The 22644-nt window shown below is 46.2% G+C and overlaps 1 protein-coding gene across 4 annotated transcripts in view; it reads left to right on the top strand.

The window, feature by feature from the left end:
- Nucleotides 1–22644, top strand: part of SLC24A3 (solute carrier family 24 member 3) — a 175770-nt gene that overhangs the window by 122722 nt on the left and 30404 nt on the right. For all 4 annotated transcript variants that reach the window (XM_042789929.1, XM_032989402.2, XM_032989400.2 and 1 more), the window contains exon 7: nucleotides 18555–18629. In XM_042789929.1, the coding sequence (XP_042645863.1) occupies nucleotides 18555–18629 (75 nt within the window). The remainder of the gene's footprint in view (nucleotides 1–18554; nucleotides 18630–22644) is intronic.

Raw genomic sequence — 22644 nt, forward strand, 5'->3', positions numbered from 1 at the left:
TGATTTAAATGAGCAAATAAGATACCTCAATGTAAATAATTCCAATATTCTAGATAAAACTCTGGTTTAGTTTGTGCTTTTCATTTTTTCCCACTCCCAACCCTTCCCCAAAAAGTCATTTGCTTTCACTGGTGTGATTAATCTGTTTGTTTCATGATAGTATTAATAGGAATTGGGGTTTATTATCAATAATGTCGCTATAGGTGCACTAACGTAGGTGCTAAATTTGGTTGGTGGTTGGATTTCAATTCTGCTGGGAAGCTGGTTCTCAGCTTTGAGTTGCCTTGTTAAGGGGCCAGGTGAGCCTCGAGGCAGGCCATTGGTCTAAGTGGCGTGCTGTGCTCCAGCTCAGTTAGACCAGGGTTTTCTCTTTTAAAGGAGCTCAGACTTGCAGAGTCAGCAGCTGGAGTCCTCTGATGCTCAGATGAGAGCTGTGAGTCAATGGGCAGGGATTTGCCAGCCAAACTTTGCTGCCTTGTAAGCCTTCCCCGAGGCTGCTCAGGACACAGACCTGTTTTCTGGGACTCCGGCCCTGGAAAGCGATGATCGGTGCAAGGCTGGAAGGCATTTGGGTTTGTCAGGTGGGAGGAGAGAAGGTGAGAATTAAGCCAGTGCCTTGTGGCAGCTTCAACCTGGTCATGCTCATGCGGCCTTCGTGTTCACCAAAACCTGTCATTAAATGCTCTGCTGTCGGGAGGCAGCTGCTGCGGGTTGCCGGGGTGGGCAAGAAGGGTTGATGCTCTGTTCCTTCTCTGTCTGTTTTACATGTGGGGTGGCTCTGGCAGGAGAGGGACGATTTCCAGATGATCACACTGACGATTTCCACAAGGGAGCGAGTGGATGTGATCCCCCCCTTGCCTTCCTGTAACACCTTCCAGCTGTAGCAGCGGTAGCTTTTACGTGTTGGTGAGGGCGATTCGCCGCTGCCGTTGTGGTGGCATGTTGGGATCCCACTAGCTGCTGTTCGGATGCCGAGTTGCTTGGAGATGCCACCAGTCCAGGAGGTGGACGGGGAGCAGCACGGGCAGCAGCAGTGCTCAGCGAGCCCTAACTCTGTGGCAGGGCTGCTTCATCCCTGCCCGGGTTGCTCAGCTTGGGGCTGCGGGAGGAAAGGTCTCTGTGCTGGTGGTGATGGGGCAGCTGCCCGCTGGCAGGGAGCTTGGGAGCGCTGCATTGCCCGCGGGTTGGGAAACCCAGAACTAAAACCTACAGGGGACTTCTGCAGCATTTCTGTAAGCACTCGTTATTTTTGCAGAACTGTTCAGTATCGTGAGAAAGCCTTTTTTTTGTTTGTTTGTTTGTTTGGTTTTTTTTGACTAGTAAAGGTTGAATTAAAAAATACTGACCAGCTCTCTCCAAGATATGTTTTATTTTTAAATTAGATTGATGTATGTATGTGCTATGTTGGATGTATTATTCTGTGGCTTAGGAAAATGCTGGGTTTGTCTACATGCACCTTGTTTAAAAACAGAAACAAGACTGTAGCCTCCAAAAGCTGGTATGCATTTACTTGAGCACCAACTCTGCTTATTTTTCTAATGGCTAGTAAGTGCATACTGCTCAGACTAAATCAGAATAGACATCCCACTTCTGGAACTAGAGAAGGAAAGTGTGATGCCCACACCTCTGTGACACTACACACCAAAAAAACTGCATTTAAAAAGCATTGTTAAGGTTGAAAGTCAAACACTGGAAAAGTTAGAAAATAGCAGCATTAAGGTTCCTTGTGCAACCTTAATTTGCCCCCCCTGGGGTGTATGCGTTATTATACAGTCTTTAATTACAGGATCCCATGCTGGTTTCTCCACAGGGTCCCTGCCTCCCTCAGTACACAGAATGGACTTTGCTCACTTAATGAGCAGCTATTCATTATTTTGTTTTCTCTTCATTGTTCAGTGTGTGCCCTTCTGCCTTATTTACCAGGCTCTATTCAAGCCCTGTTCCAGAGGCAGAATTATTAATTTCCTCTTGAACTTCTGCCGATCTCATCACTATTGTATCTGAGCAGTTGATGAACAATTAATTAATTTTCCCCAAACCTCTGTGAGATGAAGGGATGTTTTAAAGATGGGGAAACAAAGCACAGAGAGATTCAATACAAAAGAATAACTTGTCATTTTAGGGGCCAATTAGAGCTGGCATGGGCCTGTTTTTTTCCCCTGAATGTATAGCACCCCGTGGCATGTTCCTTGTTGAGAGGGTAGCTTCCTCTGTCTCCAGATGCTGCTCCTGCTGCTCCACCTTAGCATTGCACAAGGGTTTCCTTGCTGGGCTGACCTCAGTTTAAGTGGCCATCTCAGTGTTTGTACAGCCCAGCTCTTTGGCCACACGAGCCCCTTTTCTTCACCTAGGTCCCAGCTCATGTTTCACCTTCTCCAAGGGGACACACAGAACAACTCTCTTGTCATGAGCCCTAGCTTTATCCCTAGGACCGTTCTTGACCGGAATTAAGCAAGAGTCTTAAGTACTTCATCTCCTAGCATTTAGTGCTTGCTTTTGTTACTATGATGATGCTCCTTCTATGCACCCAGATGCTCCAGCTTTCTTTCCATGTGACCTGTCTCCCAGCCGTACACCTCCCCATTTCTTGAGGCTTGAGGGAAATACTTTCCCCAGACAGATTTTTTTTTTTTTTCCCCCAGATCATGGATCTACCCCATAGCTGTCTCTCAGGCACCCAGTTTCCCACAGTGCTCTAGATCCCTTCTCTCCCCACTCCTATGCTCTGTGGCTCCATGACCTGCCCCCTCCTGGCTAACTTTGTCCATGCCAGGAATGCCTTTGGAGGAGCAGGAGACTGCTCTAGAGCCAGGATAGTTGCATTTTCCACTGTTTTCATCTCCTCCGCCAGCTGCAGACTTGGTGTACCCCACGGGCAGTTCACACTGGAGCGCTTGCAACGCATCTGCCCTTTCTCTGCCCGCGGCTAGAGGACCCTCCCCAGCCCTACTCTGCAATCCCAGCAGGGAGGCAGCCACCGCGAGAGCCTTCCTCCTGGTCGCATCTCTGAAGTCATTAAAAGGCCTGTAACACGGTCCCCTTGCCCTGCACGGCAGGTCTAAAATGGGAAGCCCCCCTGTGCCTGCGCTCCCCTTGCCGCAGACGCCCAGCAGGTCGTGCACAGGCTATGCTGCATCTCGATGTGGCACGCTCCCACTGCGCTTGTCACCTCTGCCTTCGGAGTAGGAGGCTTCCCCACCCATGCTTAGAGCAGTGCTGGAAATTGGAGTTAAGAGCCCTGGAGATCTCGGCCCCCCTGCCCGCAGGCACCCGCTCAAGTTTCGCCTGTGCACAGCTAAACCCTGCCTGCCTCGTGCCCCGGCTCACGTGGGAAGGTGCTGCTGGGAGCTGGTGCTGTGCAAAGGGGAAAAGTGCCTAATGCTTAGCAGCCAGCCTGAAGTAGCTTGGGAGCAGCCTGCCAGAAGCCCTCAAGCAAGGCAGTAATTAGAAAAGCTTCCACTTCATTTCTTTATTTATGTATTTAATTTTGAAATTTTAAGGAATTTATCACCTTGGTAGCTAGAGCCCCGGTCCTGCAAGCAATTACAGCCAAACTCATTTCTGCAGACTGAGCTGCTTGCAGGATGCTTATCTGAAAGCCACACAACTTGTTTATACCGTCTGCTGTTATGCCTCTCTTTAGGGTTTCCAAATAACTGTGGTGGTGGTGTAATGCTCCTGAAGAGCTGCTCTCATGCTAAAAAACAATTCATGTACATGAAAATCAGCTTTAATGTATCGTTGTGTTCCTTTTTCCTTTGTGGCCCAGCCAGAAAGGACAAAGTTGGGCTGGAAAATGGATTGGTTTGAATAATGTCAACAGATTGGGGAGATTAACCATGTGGGTGTTGTGCGCCAGCCCAGTTGTGTGTGTTACAAGCTCTAGGGAAGGATTAACAAATGCAAGCAAGCAAAATTGCTTTAAACAACCATAAAGACATTTCTGTTAGTGTTAAGCATTGTAAACCCCTGTCTCCCTTGTTTGTTTTTAAATGGTGCTGAAAAGAAGAAGTTTCAAATCCAGTATAAGTCAGAGACACCTCTATCCATCAGACCTGTAAGAGTTGGTGGGCTTCTAACTAATTGCAAAACCAAGGTGGTTCTAGATTATATAAAAAATATTCGTGCCATGGATTCTGACTAAAATGTAGATCTGTATGTCTCAGTAGCCTGAAAGTGGCTTGGTTTCCACTTCCGATTAGTGTTGATGATGCTTTGTGGGTCACCAGGGAGGATACTGGACTGGAGGGATTTTTTTTTTTCTTATTTCTGTCTTTTCTCACCAATATGAGCAATGAAATCTCTTGTGGTCTTTATTGTTGGCACAGGAGGACCAGTTTTCAAGAAGTGACAATCAGTGCAGGCTGCCTGCATTTTTGATGGCCAAACCAAAACCACCTGTAAAGGCTGGATTTTCTAAACTAGCATCCACGCTCTGAAAATCAGATCTCTTTTTAAAATATCTTAAACTGGGCCTCTGGAAGCTGAAGAACTCAACCTCTGATGCATTTTGAAATCTCTGACCAAGGCATATTTAGAGAGATAGATAAAATTTACACTGGTGGATGGCTGAGTACAGCCCACTTGGGTGTGATGATGAGCCTTAGAAGCTTTTTCTTTTTTCATTTTGCATCCTGTTGCAATATTCTGCTCACCTTTTACATGCACACACACGCTGAGGAAGATTTGCCTTATTTCATCTAGGCAGTAGGTGCATTTTTAGGCCATAGATGGTTTTAGTATATGGAAGTATATTAAGAACTGTCCTCATTCCCAAATGCTGATGTAGTGCAGGTTGGATATGTCTGTAGCTGTTTCCTCAGTTGTCCAGCCACCTGTGGCACTAATGCCTATTCTTTCAATTGTACAGCTAAGTCACATAACTCAAGCACTGTTTATTTAGCTGCTCTGTCTGCTTTGCTTTCTACTGGCAAAGAGAGTGTATGAAAAAGTAAGAGAATGCTGCAAGAGATGAAATGGTAGCAGATGCAGCCCTTCAACCAGAAGTTCAGCGACATTTCACAGGGATGTATGCTAGATAGCAAGGAAGAGATACAGGCATGGAGCTTGCCTGTCTGCGTTGTGATGGATTGCATTAGGCTTTTTCCATGATTGCAAACTAACTGCATATGGGGAGACTGACCTCAGCCCAGGGTCCCCTCCAAGCTTCATTCGCTCTGTCCTGTCTTTTGTCACTCCTGGGTTTGTGCTTCGCAATTTCTCCCCTCCTTCCACTGCCCTCTCATCAGTCTTGGCGGCAGGGATGTGGGATTCTCGGAAGCAGTTGATGCTTGCTTAATTCCGCTCTCATTCAAGCCAGCACAAGTAGAGTTTGTTCAGTTTTGAAAATTCCCCTGTCCGGATTCTTCTCTTTTTTTCAGCTCTGCTGTTCTCTCCTGCATGTCATCCAGCCCTCCTCTGTCCTCATCCAGAACTGAACTGCAGCCTTTTGCAGTGTTGCAGGAGAGGATAAAGGATGAGGAGAGGTCAGTGAAAAGCACTTAAGTGAAAGCAGTATAACCATGAGTTTCCAAGTCATTCCAGCATTAAACAGTAATTTTTAAGCTGCGTAGCTTAATTTGTTAATTACCATTTAACTGCTGTGTTTTTCACTTGGGTTCTAGTTTCTCTATTTCACCTTTCCTCAGAACAAGACAGGCTGCTCTGGGTGGAGCAGGGAACCATGAGTACTGGGTTGTGCCAGAGGCATTCTTGGTTTCTTAGAGGCTTTTCCAGTTATTTCTTCTGTCAGGGGGTCTAGTTGGTGGCCAGGTGTCATTCCTCAATATACTGGAGTAAAAAAGGACTGCCTTGACTGTCTGACCTGCCTCCATCTGTTCCAGTGGTATTCTTTTACCTGAGGAAATAAACTAAATTCAGAAGATTCTCCTCTGTCTACATCACAGTAAACCCTTGTGTAAGCTGAGGATGTCTCAGAATCATTAGCTGATGTGCGCCCAGTTTTCTTTCAGTGTGAAGATATACCCAAGAAATAGGTGCAAGAAATAGTAAAGAGCTGAGACAAGAAAACTGAACAGAGATTTAATAACCAGGTAGAACATGGTTTATTGAAGAGACTGGGACTTTTTTAATCTATTTTTAACCTAGTTCTGTCATACTGTTAGCTTGCATGCATCTTAATCTTTTAAGCTTTAATTTCATTGACAACAAGTAATTCAGACTGGAGTCGTTACTGACCTTTGGCTTTATGATTGCATTCATGAGCTTTTCTGTTTTTTTTTTTTTTTCCTTCTCCTGGATTGTGGAGGAGTTTTGGAAGCGGGGACTGGGAATGTTGACTTTTTTCTTCATTGGTCTGTGGCAATTGGTGGAAAACATGTAAAACTGTGGAGAAGTAGTTTAAGGAGAATTTAGTGCCAACTGTTGGGACTGTATGCTGCTCTGGCAGGCTGGGGCACAGTGGTTTTTTGTGCTGGCAACATTTTGCAGTGACTGTGGGTATGCTCTTTCACTGTTGGAAGTGTGTTGCAGAACTGAAAGCAAGAAAGGGACAGAGTAATAAGCCAGGCATCAGTTAATATAGATATGCTGCCCAAGGGTCCTCAAGGTTGAGAGGCTGCAGCCTTTCTGTATGCCCTAGTAAAGTCCTTGCACACCCCCAGAACAACGAGGGTGCTCCCAGCTGCAGGCCAGCAGCAGAATCTACTTGCTGCCTCAGCTCCCTTCCCTGCTGCTGTCTGGGCTGGCAGCTGGATGGGATCCTCTGCCTCTTGCATCCTTCTTTGTGTTTTATCAGAGCAATCGAGGAGGATGTTCGCCCTCCGTAAAAGCAGCAGAGTGCTCCTTTTCCCTGGGGTCTTCCTGCTGGGATGTTTGGCACTGGCAGACAACAGAGCAACTCTGAGTGATAAAGCAAATCATGTACCTTTCCAGCTCCCCCTTTAATACAAGTGGTGTTATCTTGGGAACTGGGGACTTGTGGATTTATAGCAAATTTGTAGCCGTTGTGCAAGCAAACGTGGTTTGTGCTAACCACGCAGTCTGTTTGTTAACCAGAAAATACTGAGGGTGACTTTGCCCTGTTCTCTGTGAGTGTCTTGTGCCCATGATGTCGCTACATAGCATCAACTTCTGTGTGGTGAATAAGCTCCGTGAGGTCAGTGGGATTTGACCTACTGATGTGGGGTTTTTTTCCTCATAAGGTCCTTGTTGCTGTTGTGATAGCGCCTAGCATTCTCAGTCTTGGATTAAAACTCCACGGTACTGTGTTACACAAATGCAGAGCCAGAACATAGTTCCTGAGCCTGGAAGCTGGTGATCAGGTTGTATGATTGGAGGCAACAGGAGGGACTGAGCAGGACAGATGGGAAAGCACAAGGAAACTGTGACGGCGCGATGATGGGGACACAGCAAGCCAGCTGCTTAACATGGAATGAGTGATTTTGGGGCTGTGTGGGCACAGGAAGGGTTTGGCATTGGTGAGGTGTTTATAGGAAGCTCCTCTCAGGCCCATGGACGACATGATGGTACTCACAGAAGACTGTCTTTTACTTCAGGAAGATGTAACGGGCAGATTGGGTGCCAGGATTGTTGTCTGCATGGTGAATGATCCAGGACTGGTCTGGTCATCATAGAAGTTGCTGTGATTTTTTTTATATTATCATTTCAAAACCTTCTTCAGGGAATTACATTCAATAGGATACAAATAGGGGAGGCAATCACGAGAGTTGAAAATGGATTCCTACCAGCATCAAAACAAGTCTAGTTCCTAATCGCCACTAAACACCGTCACCTGTTTAAGTTCAAGTTTTCTCTCGCACGCTGATCAGTACTGTGGACTTAACCATTGGTATGATTTTTTTTCTTAAATCATTTGTAGTGAAATCATAAAATCTGGTTTTATGTCTGACAAGGACTGGCCAGTCTGAGGAGACTGGGAAATGTTTACCCTGTGCATGCCTTCCTGTACCATGTCTACAGCTGTCCTTGAATTCTGTTGTGAATCCTGCAGAGCATTGCCTGTGGTCCAGGAGATGTCTGCAATTGCAGGTCTTCGGGGTCCTGCTGCCTTGGCTCTGCGGGAGTCTGAGCTAAAAAGACACGCTGATCTGAATAACTCATGGGTGATTATGAGTACCAATTGAGCAGGGAAATATTTTTGGCTTTGTCCTGAGGTTTGGAGACTGTCCACTGTTTCCATTCTGAGAATGTCACAGAGACGGATTGCTGCCGCAGTAATGAAAATATCAAGAGCTGCTTAAAAAAGCAAATATTCTTGAGGAAATAATGAGAATAAATTGAGTTGGTCCACAATGTACGAACTGGGAGCCGGAGTGACGGTTGAACTCTGCGGAGAATGGCTAACCAGTGGTAAAATTAGGGGGCTGGTAATTGGAAGGAAGCTTTCCTCCCAGTGAGTCCATTAGATCAGAGCTGCTTGGCAATTACTAGCTTAGAGAGACATGTATTTTAAGGCCTGGAATTTTTTTTGGCCTGACCTCTGCTCGTATTTTATGTTTCATTTAAGTTCAGTTGAGAAGGGTATTTAGTACTGGTCAAAGCCCCAAGCAAGCCCAAATGCTACATTGCAGGACTCTGGTGTCTTTGCCAGGAGGTACTTGGTAAAAATTATGGTCAAGGGACTGAGCTGGCTACTTGTGATGTCCTGGGATGTTGAGACAGCCATGACCCTGGCATGTCAACAGTGGGGAGATGTCACTGTGGGGTTACAGAAGGGAGCATTTCCATCTGCTCCCTGTCATTTGGTCCAGGACATCCTACTGTGCTGTTGTCCCAGCACAGGAGCCTTCAGCTGGTGTTGACTGCCTGCTGGCTTTCTAGGAAGGCGGCATAGGCAGCAGTGGCTTTCCATGCAGGAACCTGTCTTAAACTTCAGCTGTTGCAGAGTGGTTCAGCATGTAAGGAGGGGACATGGGATCAGGGACTCCTGCTGTGGTGCCATGAGATGGTCCCTCGTGCATTTGCCTGGCGGTTCGGCAGCCAGTGTCACCTGTGCGATGGGGCTGTCCCAGCCGGAGCAGGAGGCTGCTCCACACAGCGGGGAGAGCTCTCCCTTTGCTGCGGTTTCTCATGCCTCTGCAGCTCCCTGAGCCCAGCTCCTTGTGAAACAACCAGAGGGGTCTGGATCTTGCTCTCACCGATGTTTCTGTTCCCTCCAGGGACTATAAAGTGGGAACAAGTGTGATTGACTCACAGGTTCATGTCTGAGTCTGGCAGATGACCACTGGGGGAGCAGCAAGGGGGAAAGTACACCCTGTGATCTCTGCCGTATTTGATTTGCAGCTAATGATTATTAGCTTCTGATTGACTGATTTGCTCATTGCAGGTAGGGTGTAACAGCGCCTGAAACAAGGGAAGTTTTGTGAAAATGAACTTGCAGGTCCTGATGGTCAGGCAGTTTCTCTCTTTGTAAACACTGCTGTAAGATGGCAGTAATTATCTTAAGAAATTCCTTCCTGCTTTATACCTTCATTAGAATTGCTATAGGACTGATACACTTAACAGTGAGAGAGAAAGTATGTGCAGAATATTAAACACTCAGTTGCTATTTCCCACCTTCTGTTTGGTCGTGACCTTTCAAACAGCACAAAGTCTGCAGCCTCTGAATCACATGCATCACCTTTAGCACTCCCTTTGCGGTTTTTCTTGGCGGCCGAGCACCGCCGGGTGCTGCGGGCTGCCTTGCAGCAGGGAGTACCTGCCTCCGCCCTGCCTGCATCCCCAGGGGCTGCCTCTGGAGCTGGCAGAAACACTGCAGTCCCTTCTGGCAGGACCTGACTTCTTCAGAGACAAGAAGGATTGTGACCCCAGTTCATGGGACATCTTACTAAGAAGGTGAGGGAGATTTGGTTGAGATTAACAGACCCCAGAGATGGTGCATTGGAGGAGTATCCCCAAAAGGCCAATAGTGTGGTAGGATGTGGCCAGAAGTCACATGGCAGACTTCAGACATGGATGAAAGCTGCAGCCAGGAAGATGCAATTGAGACACCAGGAAAAAGGTCCCACTGGTGGGGACTGGGATCCTCTGATGTTTGTTTGAGGACTGATGGGCAGCCTCTGAGATCCTGCTGGACCTGCTTGGCTGATTCTGTGTCTGAATTATGGCGTGGGTCAAAGTGCCACCAGGAACTCACCACCCTCTAAACCATACTGAGTCCTGGATGTAGGGTTTCTAGCCTATGCCTCTTAGCCCAGGCACAACCCCATGTTTTGCTGCAGGAATGATGCTGGTGAAAATGAGGCCTCCAAGTACTGCTAGGCAGGCTAATGAATGGTTTGCAATGGCAAACAAGGCAAGTGAGTACCAGTAAGCTGATTAACACTAGGGCAAAAAAAGAACTGAATAGAGAAAAACTGTTAAAACAGTTGCATATGAACAAGGTGGGTATGAGCGAGAAATGAACTCAGTGCAACAGCTCAGTACGTGTGTATCTGTGACAACTGTGGGTCCCCTGTTTCTGAAGGATTTCAGCCCTGTGCAGTCCTGCATGCATTTATTCTCCAGTGCTACTGCTGGTCAAAAAAATCTTTTATCTCCCAGGTAAGGGAAAGTGCTTAATTAATTCACCTGAGCTTAGGCCGTAGGGCTGGGGGCAGAACAAGGGCTGCATTGCTTCAGTCCCAGGTGAACACCTCACCCTCCAGGCTTATCTCTCTTCTTTAGTATAACATATGTGGATATGTCTCCCAGGAAACATGCAGAGGCTCTGCGGTGGCTTCTTGCCGAAAGTCACAGACAGGTCTACAGCCTAATTTAATACAGAGATGAATACAAATAAGGCAGTGTCCCTCTCTCACATCGATATATGATGCTTCATTGGTATCACGACCAGAGAGGATGAACAGGCAGGTGGTAGGATCCTTGTAATTACCTGAGCTGAGCAGGCAGTTCTTAAAATAATAAATGGCGAAGTTAAAAGGTAGAGCCTTTGCCTTGTCAAGGGAAATTGAGAAGCCCTGAGAGATTAATCCCTGTCAGGGCTGTCCCAGAGAGTGAGGCCCTTGACAGATTCACCAAAGGCAGTCAGGCATATTTGACTTCTCAGAAGTCAGGATTTCCCAAGCTGCTGTCAAGAAAGGCATAAGGAATTTGGCTTTTCTTGCTTTTCCATACAGATTGACAGATGTTGGAGCAGCACAAAATCTGAGGGGTCGTTTTAACTTCTCTGGTTTGAGCTGCTGTCTTATGAGGGGTGTTTCAGCTCGATGCATTTGTCATGGGACAGGAGAGGGTCCCTCAAGGTGTGGACTGTCCAGAGCAGTCTGCTGTGACCACCAGCCCAGTGATTCATCTGGCTCGCAGCCTGCTCGCAAGTTGTCCCTGGAGGTATGAGCTGACCCCATGGTCAACCACTGACTCTAGGCCTGGACCAGTTTCCAAAGGCTCAGAGACTTGCCTAACATTGCCCGACATGTAGGAGCAACTCGTCAACTGCACGTATATCCCCACAGACGCACGCAGGGCCTAAGAAGTGGGACCGGGAGGGAGCCATGGCGTATCGTGGTCCTCTGTGTGCGCTGGAGGAAGCTTGGTGGTTTATCAGGTGAGGGAGGTTGGGCACTGTCGGTGTTCAACCCCTGTGAGATGTACATGCCCAGGAGGGTGCCAAATCTCTGTAGCAGGAGAGCTCTGTCTGTCTGAGAGCGACACCATCTCTGGGGTGGACAGCAGCCAGGGCTAGTTGGTGCCGGTCTTCGTAACGATGTAAGAGCTTCAAGGGAACTGTCCCAGAGGTTTGTTTGTATTCCAGAAAAGCTCCATGATTTTTAAGTGCCACCATTTGTAGGAACTGTAAGAATCCCTTTATTTCTGTTTTGTTCACATACATATCTCCTTAACTGCTATGACTTTTCAGATTTGAATGAACCTTAGACTGTATCTAACTGAATAAAAGGTAGTACAACCTACTAAATTTTATCTGAGTGTGGTGAAGTAGATTTTCTTATTAATTCTACCCAGCACTGACAGATGACAAACTGCTCATAGCTTTAATTTTGCAAATGAAGCACAGTTCTGTCTTTCACATAAATGTCTGGCATACAAGGATCTGTCCTTGTAGGCAGGTTTTGCTGTGTCCAGTCAAGTCATTTCTCTCTCTCCGAAATACCTGGTGGAGAAAGTGTCTCGGTCGTTTCATGGAAGATATTTTAATTTTCTGCTTGGCTTGGCTGAGCAGCTGTGACTTCAGAATGATTGGTTGGATTTGCATAAGGTCATTAAGATCCAATAATGATGTTTATTGCTAAGACATCTGCCATTTATATTCATGCAGAGCAAGTAAAATTAAACCTCAACTAATATCACTGTTATTACCAATGCAGTTAGTGACAACGAACCCCGTCAATAAGTGAAGATTTCACAGTGGACTGTAGGTAATTCTCTTCCTGAAACGCTCAACCCACTGGAGTGATGGTAGGCTGCGTGAACCCAGCAGGCTCTCTTTAAATGAACACTGATTTGGTTGTTACTGGGGTTGTGTTTGGACAGAGGCGGGACTGGGATCTGCACAATACTGAGCGATATCACCATCACATTCTGGAACTATGCATGTGTTGCATCTGGATGGGTGAATAGTAAAATGGGTACATGCTGTGAAGCTTCTCCCTTCCAAGTTCTCTTCAGCTGTGGCTCAGGTGGTTCAGCTGATGGACCCGTCTCTCTTCAGTGGGTTGCAGCAGTGCCTGGGCTTGGTTGCTGTGAGGTAAAAACTAGGGCTTTGCTGGGGACTGAATTCTGCAAGCCACAAGGAAGTAAAGTGCTGTTGGATTTCATCTTCCTGTCCTCTTCAGGTTGAGAGCTGGTACCTGAGGTAGAGCCCTTTTTATTTTTGTATAATTCCAAATGCATAACACATGTATTAACTAGGAAGTACAGCCAGTCTGATTTCCCTGAAAATCTGTCCCCCATTTCCACTTGAATTCACTACTTACTGTAACACTTGGACAACAGTTAGTTAGTTATCTTACTTTGATATGAGATCCTATTATATTATCACAGGGCTGATTTGGAGTTGTGTCAAGGAATTGTTGAACAGCAGTGTCAGGAAAACACCACCTTCTGAAGGTGTCCCTACCAGGCTTAAGGGCCATCCCTCGGCTCCAAGGGTAGCTCCTGAACACCAGGAATAGTGTGCGAGGAGGTTCCCACTGCATGTCTTGCTGCAGCCAGTTGAAGAGGCTGACACAGCGTGCTGCCGGCTGGTTGTGATGTCTCAGGGTGCCTGCAAGGTATCACAGTGAGCAAGAGTTTTGTCAGCACAGACAAGCATCCCCAGAACAGATCCCAGCCTCTGTTAGGGTGGTGTAAGATCTCCTCTAATAGCTTCTGTGCAGTCCACATCAAAGAGCAGCAGCCTGAAGACTGACCCAGATTCTCTGCTTCTGGATGCCTTTTGAAAAGCCTTTAGTGAGAATTTAAATGTGTTGAATGAAGACCTGAGGGAGCAGCATCTGCTGTGAAACCACCCAGTTGCCTACCTGCTCCTCTACTCCTTGGCTTAGCAGAGCCTGGCAGTGATATGTATGCCCTTGGCTTCCCATCTCTGAGGAGGGGGAAAGTCACCAGCAGGGAAAAGAGGCTTGTGTTTGCTGCCTGTTTTCTTAACCTGTATTGCAGCTTTGCCAGGTAAGGCTGTCTCAGTTTACAGTCATCTTTCAGGCTGTAGCTGACTATTAAAAGAAGAAGCTGCTTTTCCAGAAGAGAGCTTAGTGGTTGTTACTATGGACTCATTCAAACTTTGTAGAGCAAAATTCCATACTGGTGATTAATTTGGAAGTACCCGTGGACCCCAGAGCTGCACAGAAGGCCTACACAAAATATTGACCATGATCAGTTACTAAGGAACATTTGCTTGTGGTGCAGTGCTATAGAAGATATGTATTAAAAACTATGTCTAATGCATTAGAAACATTCTACCACTTCCCTTTAAAATGCATGAGAAATGTTCATCTTTGCCCAAAAGCACTTTCTGCTAAATGACAATCTCTCTATCAAGATCTAATATCCGTGGACCAGGCTTCACACAAGGAGTCAACAACACTGTGTGCGTGTCAGCCAGCAAGGAGATGCTTCCAGCCGTGAGGCGTTATGCGGTGGATTCACTGTTGGCACATCTCTGTTGGTCTTCGTAGACTCTTAAGGCTAATCACCGCAGGGATTGTCTGTAATCTTTTGACACCCTTGCCCAAGCATTCCTGTCACTCCACATTAAGGAATTAAGTTATTAGCTCTTAATACCTGAAAATCTAGACCTTCTGTGCCAGAGGGTGACAGAGAAACAAGATTAGGAAGATTGCTTCCAATGCCTAGCATTTCTAGGCAGTGTTTGTAGCTGATCATTCATCTCAATAATGTCAAGCAAAGAACAGCCCATGAGAGGAGGAAAAGCCCTGGAATAATTCAGAGAGAAAAGGACTCCTGAAGAATGTGGATGTTCTTAGATAATGTTCAATGTCCTTCCCCTGGAAAGTTGAGCAGAAAACTTTCCAGTAGCATATATGCCTCTGGACTGCCTTGCACCTTTGTTGGCAGCAGCAGGAGCACAATCATCCTTACAAAGGTAGCAGCAGCCGTGTTCTGCGTCAAACGCTTCATCTCAGGCCCATCACTGTAATGGGGAGAGCAGACGAGCAGCAGGCTTTAAAGCAGCCAGCTGGATGGCCTCTGTTTCCAGGCCTCTTCTGGATGGGAGAAGAGCTTCTGCACCACTAAGGGGAGAGAAATAATTTGGAAGAGGAAAAGAGAAAAGGGTCAATTTTATAGAGGATAAATGGTGAAGCCCTCAGATGGGGCACGGAGTATATTGCCACTGCGGCCCTGGGTACCCTGAGCTAACTTAGGTGCCACGAGCAGCGGGTGTCAGTGTCTGATTTTTAGTGATTTTCTCTCTGGTGGCTTACCTTCATGTGCCTGCTAGATGAAGGAGATTTTGGCTGCATACGGCCACTGCTTCAGGAGTTAAGAACCACAGAAATGAAGCTGGAACTGATAAAATCTTGATTTCTCTGCTCTCCAGACCTTCAAAAGGGGAAATAAGCATTCTGAGTAGTAAATGTTATACATAAGAGTTTGCAGGGTGAAAGTTTACCAGTGAGAAACCAAATATCTAATATGGGTCATTTTACTCACAGGAATGATGCTGCAGCATGCAGGTGAGTGTGCACTCAGTGAGTGAGGTCCTCAACTGTCATGGACTCGCTGGGGGTTGCTCTCATTTAAGCCTGAACTAAAAAGCCCTTAGTTTCAGTTCTGGGGATGCCAGATTCAGTTCCCAGTGGAGTAGTCACAGAAGGGCTAATGGGTAGTTGTCTGGGGTTTGAATTTTGGGTGCTTCCTTTGAACGGAGGCAACGTGTAACTTGGCAATCAGTAGTTTTACAGCTGTCTCCTTATGCTTGGCTCCCAAAGGACCAGCTCTCTGCTGGATATACAGTATTGCTGATTTAAAACTCAAATTTGATCATGTTTTTACCCAAGCTGATTGCTTCCCTGATTTCCTTTCTGCCTTAGTCTGCTAAACTGTAATTTAAGTGGTTTCCAGTGCGTTAAGATTTATGTGGAGTCCTTGGTTGATGCAAGACTGTATGGCACAACTTAGGCATTCAAGGTATTGACAGTTACAACTAGACCACATGATTCTTGTCAGCAAGCTGAAAGTACTGCCATTTCCTTCAGTGCTAATTAGCTTCTTTTACCCTGGGTACATGGTTACCTTGCGTGCACGGCTTTCCTATATCACGTTCTTTCCAGTGATCAGATGGTTCAAAGACTTCAGTTAAATGACTCACGCCATAAGGAGAGTTGCGATTTAATTGCCCCATAGTTATTGCATCATGGAGACCTACTAGGATGTTTCTGAAATGTGAGCAGCCTGTGCAAGTCCCAGGCATGAGCATGTTCCCTGAAATCCCATCTGAAATCAACTCAAGAGTCCTTGCGATTCCCACAGTATCTTGGTCTATGACTTCTGTGCATGAGGTCCCTGCTAGATACCTGCATTTAAGCATCTGGATATTAACATGCTCGTTCAGGTGTCTGAGGAGAATTTTCAGGAAAAACATTGCAGGCCATCTTCAAGATCGTTGTAGAATATCAAAGAGCAGGAGAGATACTAGCTTGACTCGTAGTAACAGGGACATCTTGCTTTCACAGGTATGCTGTGCTGCATGGTGACACCCCTTATACCCAGGATAGGGTGTATTAGATAGAATAGCAACAGTTGCCAGCAAGCCTGTTCATATGGGGTTTATCATTTGTTTCAGAAATGTAACTTTTATTATGCAGAGCTTAAATTTACAGCTATAAAATCCCCACCAGCATCCATGCTGAGAAAAGTACATAGGACTTTAAGCAGCATCATAAAAGCTCAGTGGAATACTGTCAAATTATTTTATAAACTCTTACAAAAATTGCTCAATCAAAATGAAGGGGCCCACTATCTGAGATTTAATTAAAGATCTCTGAATAGAATTATGAACCCAAGTCCAGGTTTCTACATTTGGAAATTTGCATCATAAAGCATCTCCATTCATCTATCCCTACATGCATTGAAATGTTTTGTCAGCTGGTATAAATCTACTCTGACTCAAGGACTTTAAAGTCCTGCTTTTTTATTTTAGATAGGAGTTCCTTACATGTCAATAAAGAGACTTTACACTGGGCATAAATTACATCCACTTTAAAAAGCCATCGTATTAGAAGCTGCAGAGCTTTTTAAGTATAATGGTCAGTATCTTTTCATAGCATTTGTTTAGCTAGCAGTTCTGGACAATACCAATATTTTAAGAGTTAATATGCAGAGAAATCTGGGAAACTATTTTTGCTAGCACTCTGAAATAGGACCTTTCTTTAGATACCATAGAAATTAAAATGAAGTTACTGTTTGTTTGACTGAATTCATGCACAAGCACAATTGGAGTATGTAGTCAGAAAATTCATTTATACATTCAGGGGCCAGATCTACATCAGTGTAAATTAGCCATCTCCCATCTGCCTCCTTGTGGTTTACACCTGTGAAGGATGTGACTCCCAGTGTTTGAAATGCGCTCCAGAAATGGGAAATAAAGATTTGAGGAGTAGCTTCTACTGAGGGGACTTCCTACAGCTGCAAAAAATATAATCATACCGAAGATATTACCACCCTATGACTGCTTTTAGTCTGCCCTTTTGAATATTGTTAATGAAATTAAAGACTAACTTGTTCATTGGTATTTTTTTCTTCTAAGATCTGGATTGTAGACTCAATCAGCCTACAGTGATGGTTCTTCCTCATTTCCGTGGCTTTGGAAGGTGTCAAGTGAAATGAACTGCACAGCAATCCCATTTTATCCTCTGTTGCATATAAATTCCTGGGTTTTTGTTCTTAACTCTTTGCTGGAACGTTCAGTATTTTTCCCAAAATCTCTGCAAATGCACATGGAGCTGTAGTGATACCTGTTGGTGTGGTGGGTAAAGCTGTGGCTCTGCTGAGGCTCAGGCTAGCAGTGTGCTGAGGATCTGGCTGTGCTACCAGGCTCTTGTTTTACAGGGTAACTTCTGTTGCACAGGTCTTCCTTCCCTGAATGAGTCAGCATGGGTCGAGTTGACATTTTTATCAAGGACGGGCCCATCATCCAGCAGTCTAAAATTCTTGTAGCGTATGAGGTGCCAGCAGCTGGACTTGCGGTGGACGTAGGCATGTGGTGGTAGGACAGGGATGGGAAGGACCCACATTGCTAGGCAGCAGCTGGGTAGTGTGTCTGGTGGAGCTCCCCTGCCTACTGGACCATTGCACACCTTGCACTCTTGCTGAGCTTTTCAGTCTGCTTTCCTCTCTCAAGGAAGGCAGGAGTCCCAGGTTGGGGAAAATTAATATAAGAAACAGATGCAAATCATGGGGTGGGTGGAAAGAGTGGTCACATCCTGTCCCAGGGACTTGACGGGGCTGTTCATCTCCTGTGACCATTCTCCACTGAGACACTTGTTGGCGAGCGTCAGCGCTGGCACAGAAGGGTCCTGCTGGTAAAGCCGAGCCTCTTTGCGCTGCCCGATGGCAGCAGCACTTGCGGCCTCCGCGGCGGTGCGCCGCCTCACGCTTGCCTGTGGTTCAGTCTCCTCCAGCTGCAGCACGCACCAGTCCTGGGAACGCTCAGCCTGCCAGGACTGTTGTTTCAGGCTCTGGGGTGTGTGTATGGGCACGGATTTCGGGTGTTAAAGGATATCAGATAGCCTGCCGAGCCTGTGGGAAACTCCTCTGTCATCCATAAATACTTGTGACTTGATTCCCCTTTCCATGGCGTAGACAACACTGGTGTGGTTTAGCATGTCTGCGGCTTTGCAGGGAAGTCCTCTGCTGCCTGTGACCTTATAACTTTTACTCTTCAGATTTGGCCATCCCGCCATCTCCCTAGAGGCTGTTGCTCGAGCAGCAGCAGAAAGCCAGTGTGTTTCCTGGCTTGGGTCTCCTCTCCATGTCCTGGCATGCGTGGGGACAGTTTATGCAGAACGACAGGCTTAACTTTGGCACACGCTGTTGGCGTGGCAGTCGTGCTGGTGAGAGCCCAGCTGACATCTTGTCTCTGCCTGTTTTCCCAGGTCGTTGCACTGTCGTCATGGAGTCTCTTGAGAGATTCAATCTACTATACACTGTCTGTTGTTGCACTCATTGTGGTAAGTTTTTGAAGGTTATTATTCTGTGGGAGCCCCCATGTCTACTGCCACCTGCAAAGGCAACCTGCTGAGAAGTCTTACCCTTGTAGCTAAGATCCTAGCTCCAGGAGTCACGTGGTTTTCTGTTTGTGGAAAAATGTATTTGCGGTCTCCCTAGGTTCTGCAGAAAAGCTTGGCCCAAGGGTAGAAGATGGAGGAGTGTCCTGGATTGCCCACAGCGATAGCTGGGGAGCAGTGTAGAGCCCCAGTCCCAGCGCAGATGTAAGGTGCAGAGCTGAAGGCCCGTGCTGCAGCCCCACCGCCAGCTTGGGGGCACGTGTGTTGGTCAGTCCTCTCCTGACAGCAACCCTCACAGCTTCCTAAAAAAACTCTAATTGACCTGTAAGGAGGCAGTTGTGCCCAGAGGAAAGAGATCCTCAACAACTACAGAACATTAAAGTTAGTTTTTCCACACATAATTGGGGCAGGTCTTGTTCAGTGCACGCTAGCAGCAAATCCTCTAATGAAGGCTACAGTTTCAGTAATTCTTAGTGCTGCTTCTGTTCCAGCTTTCATCAAGCTCAGTAAGTACTCCAGATCTCTCAGAATCAGGCCATACGGTGAAAAAATGTTAGCACGAGTGTTTAGATAAGGACACTGCTATAAGTTTAGCATTACCTTTGCAGCCAATACCAGACAAAGTAAAAATTCAGTTTCCTGGTAACAGTTAGTACTTTTTTTTTTTTTTCCCAGTCTAGTCTAGGAGTCTATATTCCCTAAGAAGGGAAGCATGATTTTGTGAGGTTAACTTCCATATGTAAGCAAGAAGAGAACTTTAGAGTCAGAAGATGAACACTTGCATTTCTGACGTTTGAGCTACTTTTATTAGTTGCAGTTTCAACAGTGTATTTTATTTTGCCTTCATTCTGCACATGCCTATATATACTATGCATATTCAGTAGGTGTAAAGTCCTATATCTGTCTAATCTCAAACAGAGGGTTTGCCTCAACCTGTTTGTACATTTATTCTTCACACTGCAAGGCCAGCCTTTTTGCACCTTGATGAAAAATAACTTTTCTACATAATTATTAGCAACAAGCTGCAAAACAAAAAACGGATTTTTTTGCTTTGACAGCTAGGCCATAATCTCATACCAAAAAGTGTTCCTAAACAACAAACATGGCCACACCCACTAATTGTAATAAATTACATTGCACAATCTTAAAGACATCTAGCAGGCATTCTCTTGGTTTACTCCACAGGAAGTGCAGATGTGGGCAGATGCCTGGCATTTAGCCTCCTGTTGTTTGAATTGGGTGTTTCATAGAATCCCAGAATGGTTTGGGTTGGAAGAGACCTTAAAGATCATCTATTTTCAACGCCCCTGCCACGGGCAGGGACACCTTCCACCAGACCAGGTTGCTCCAAGCCCCGTCCAGCCTGGCCTTGAACCCTTCCAGGGAGGGGGCAGCCACAGCTGCTCTGGGCACCCTGGGCCAGTGCCTCACCCCCCTCACAGCAAAGAACTTCTTCCTAATATCTAACCTAAATCTGCCCTCTTTCAGTTTAAAACTGTTACCACTTGTACTGTCCCTACACTCCCTGATAAAGAGTCCCTCCCCATTTTTCTTGTAGCCCCCTTTAAGTACTGGAGGGCCTCTATAAGGTCGTCTAGAGCCTTCTCCAAGCTGAACACCCCCAGCTCTCTCAGCCTATCCTCATAAGGGAGGTGCTTCCGCCCCCCAAGCATCTTTGTGGCCTCCTCTGGACCCCCTCAAGCAGGTCCACGTCCTTATGATGCTGGGGGCCCCAGAGCTGGACACAGCACTGCAGGGGGTCTCACAAGAGCAGACTAGAAGGGGGAGAACCCCCTCCCTTGACCTGCTGGCCACACTTCTCTTGATGCAGGCCAGGACACGGTTGGCTTTCTGGGCTGCGAGCACACACTGCTGGCTCACAGTCAGTTTTCCATCTCTAACACCCCCAAGCCCTTCTCGGCAGGGCTGCTCTCAATCCACTCCTCGCCCAGCCTGGATTTGTGCTTGGGGTTGCCCCGACCCACGTGCAGGACCTTGCACGTGGCCTTGTTGAACGTTATGAGGTTTGCATGGGCTCACCTCTCCAGCCTGTCCAGGTCCCTCTGGATGGCATCCCTGCCCTCCAGTGTGTCAACACACCACACAGCTCGGTGTTGTCGGTGAATTCTGCTGAGGGTGCACTTGATCCCACTGTCCACATTGCCAACAAAGATGTTAAACAGTCCCAACACTGACCCCTGAGGAATGCCACTCATCACTGCCCTCTACTTGGACATCGAGCTCTTGACTGCAACTCTTTGAGTGCAACCATCCAGCCAATTCCTGATCCACTGAGCAGTCCATCCATCAAATCCCTGTCTTTCCAATGTAGAAACAAGGATGTCATGCGGAACAGTGTCAGATGCTTTGCCCAAGTCTGGCTGGATGACATTAGTTGCTCTTCCTTTATCCACCAGCACTGTAACCCCGCTGTAGAAGGCCTCCAAATTTGTCAGGCATGATTTGCCATGTTGGCTGTCACCAGTCACATCCTTATATCCCATGTGCCCTAGCGTATTTTCCAGGAGGAAAATATTTTCATTTATTGCAAGGTGGCAGACAAGTTAAAAATCTGTTGAATCCGTCATCCATTTTTAAATTCTTAAAGCAAGGCAAGTTTCCTTCATAGGTAGTTCATCCCTGTGGTTGTCAATTGCTTCAGGATGTTGAGAACCATTCTCTATTGTACTGTGTCCAGTGCAGCCCTGAAATTCCTAGCTACATATCCTGTGTAATAAGAAAGATGTATAGCTCATTGAACAGACATCTCTGTTATCCTTAAGACTTCTTTCCTATACTTTATTTTTGGATAAGCTCTTCTTCATGCTTACAGAACTGTAGAAGTCCTTTTCTTTTGGGAGAGTACCCTGTAATATCAGGATACTGTTGTATTTTCCCTAAGCCTTGAGTTATCTTCTCTCCCAATGTATGTCCACTCTTCTGCTCATCTTACCAGCTGTGAGGATCAAGGTCCTTCATGCAGCCAGGGCAGCGGGACTGTGCAACTCCAGGAATTAGTGGAGCCTTGAAGGCATTGCCAGAAAACTCATGTTCCCCTGTTATAGCACTACATGGCTAATTGTGGCTTGGGAGATGCGGAGTGTGTCCCACTTCTCTTCAGTGTTACTCCACAGCAGTCATTGCAAATTAGTTTTAAACACCTGTTAGAGAAAAACAGAGAACGATAAGGGGAAGGGAAACCCTTTAAAATGATTAAAGATTTAGCTCCCGGCTGATTTACCAACTCTTTTATATGCAATATTGCTCCCTGGTTGATGGCAAATGAGGATTTTTCCTTTCAGAGTCAAATATTGCTTCAGTTTAAGAAGTATCTCCTCCCCTTAGCTCATCCAGGGACCCCTGGCTTCACAGTGGCTTGGATCTTTCCTGTCCTTTTATGGCAGAAACAAATTTCGGTGGCAGCACATTGTTATCCAAATACTGATTCTCCAGTCCTCAAGCCAGTGCTCCATGCAGAGTGTAGCACAACCCGCATGCAGTTCCCCCTTCGTTAGATTTCTGTGAGCCTTAAATTTTAGAAGGTGCTTAAATGCTTTGCCATATAGGGATAATTTGCCATATCAGGGCATTGAGACATTGCTGCAGCTGAAATGCAGTTATCTTTCTTGAGGGATGATACTGCTTGTAGAAGATTGCTCTCATAGTATTTTAAACAGCAGCTTGTGGTGCTGTATGGTAAGTTGCACTTCACTGGTGTCTTTACTAATCATAAATACACCCAAGGGGAAATAAATACATTCCTGTCAATGTTGAGATTCAGCACCTTTAAAAAGCTTGATATTCTGCCGGATAAATCAGTGTGACTTTGTCTCCTTCCATTTTCACTATCAAAGGAGTTGCAGTGCTGCAGTAATAAATAGCAAAGCAGTATAAGCTCACCTGTTCGGTGCTCCAGGCCATTTGATGAAAATGAGTGCACTCTAAATCACAGAAATTA

This window comes from Tyto alba, unplaced genomic scaffold (assembly GCF_018691265.1).
Source record: "Tyto alba isolate M040663 unplaced genomic scaffold, T.alba_DEE_v4.0 Super-Scaffold_16, whole genome shotgun sequence".
Lineage (NCBI taxonomy): Eukaryota > Metazoa > Chordata > Aves > Strigiformes > Tytonidae > Tyto > Tyto alba.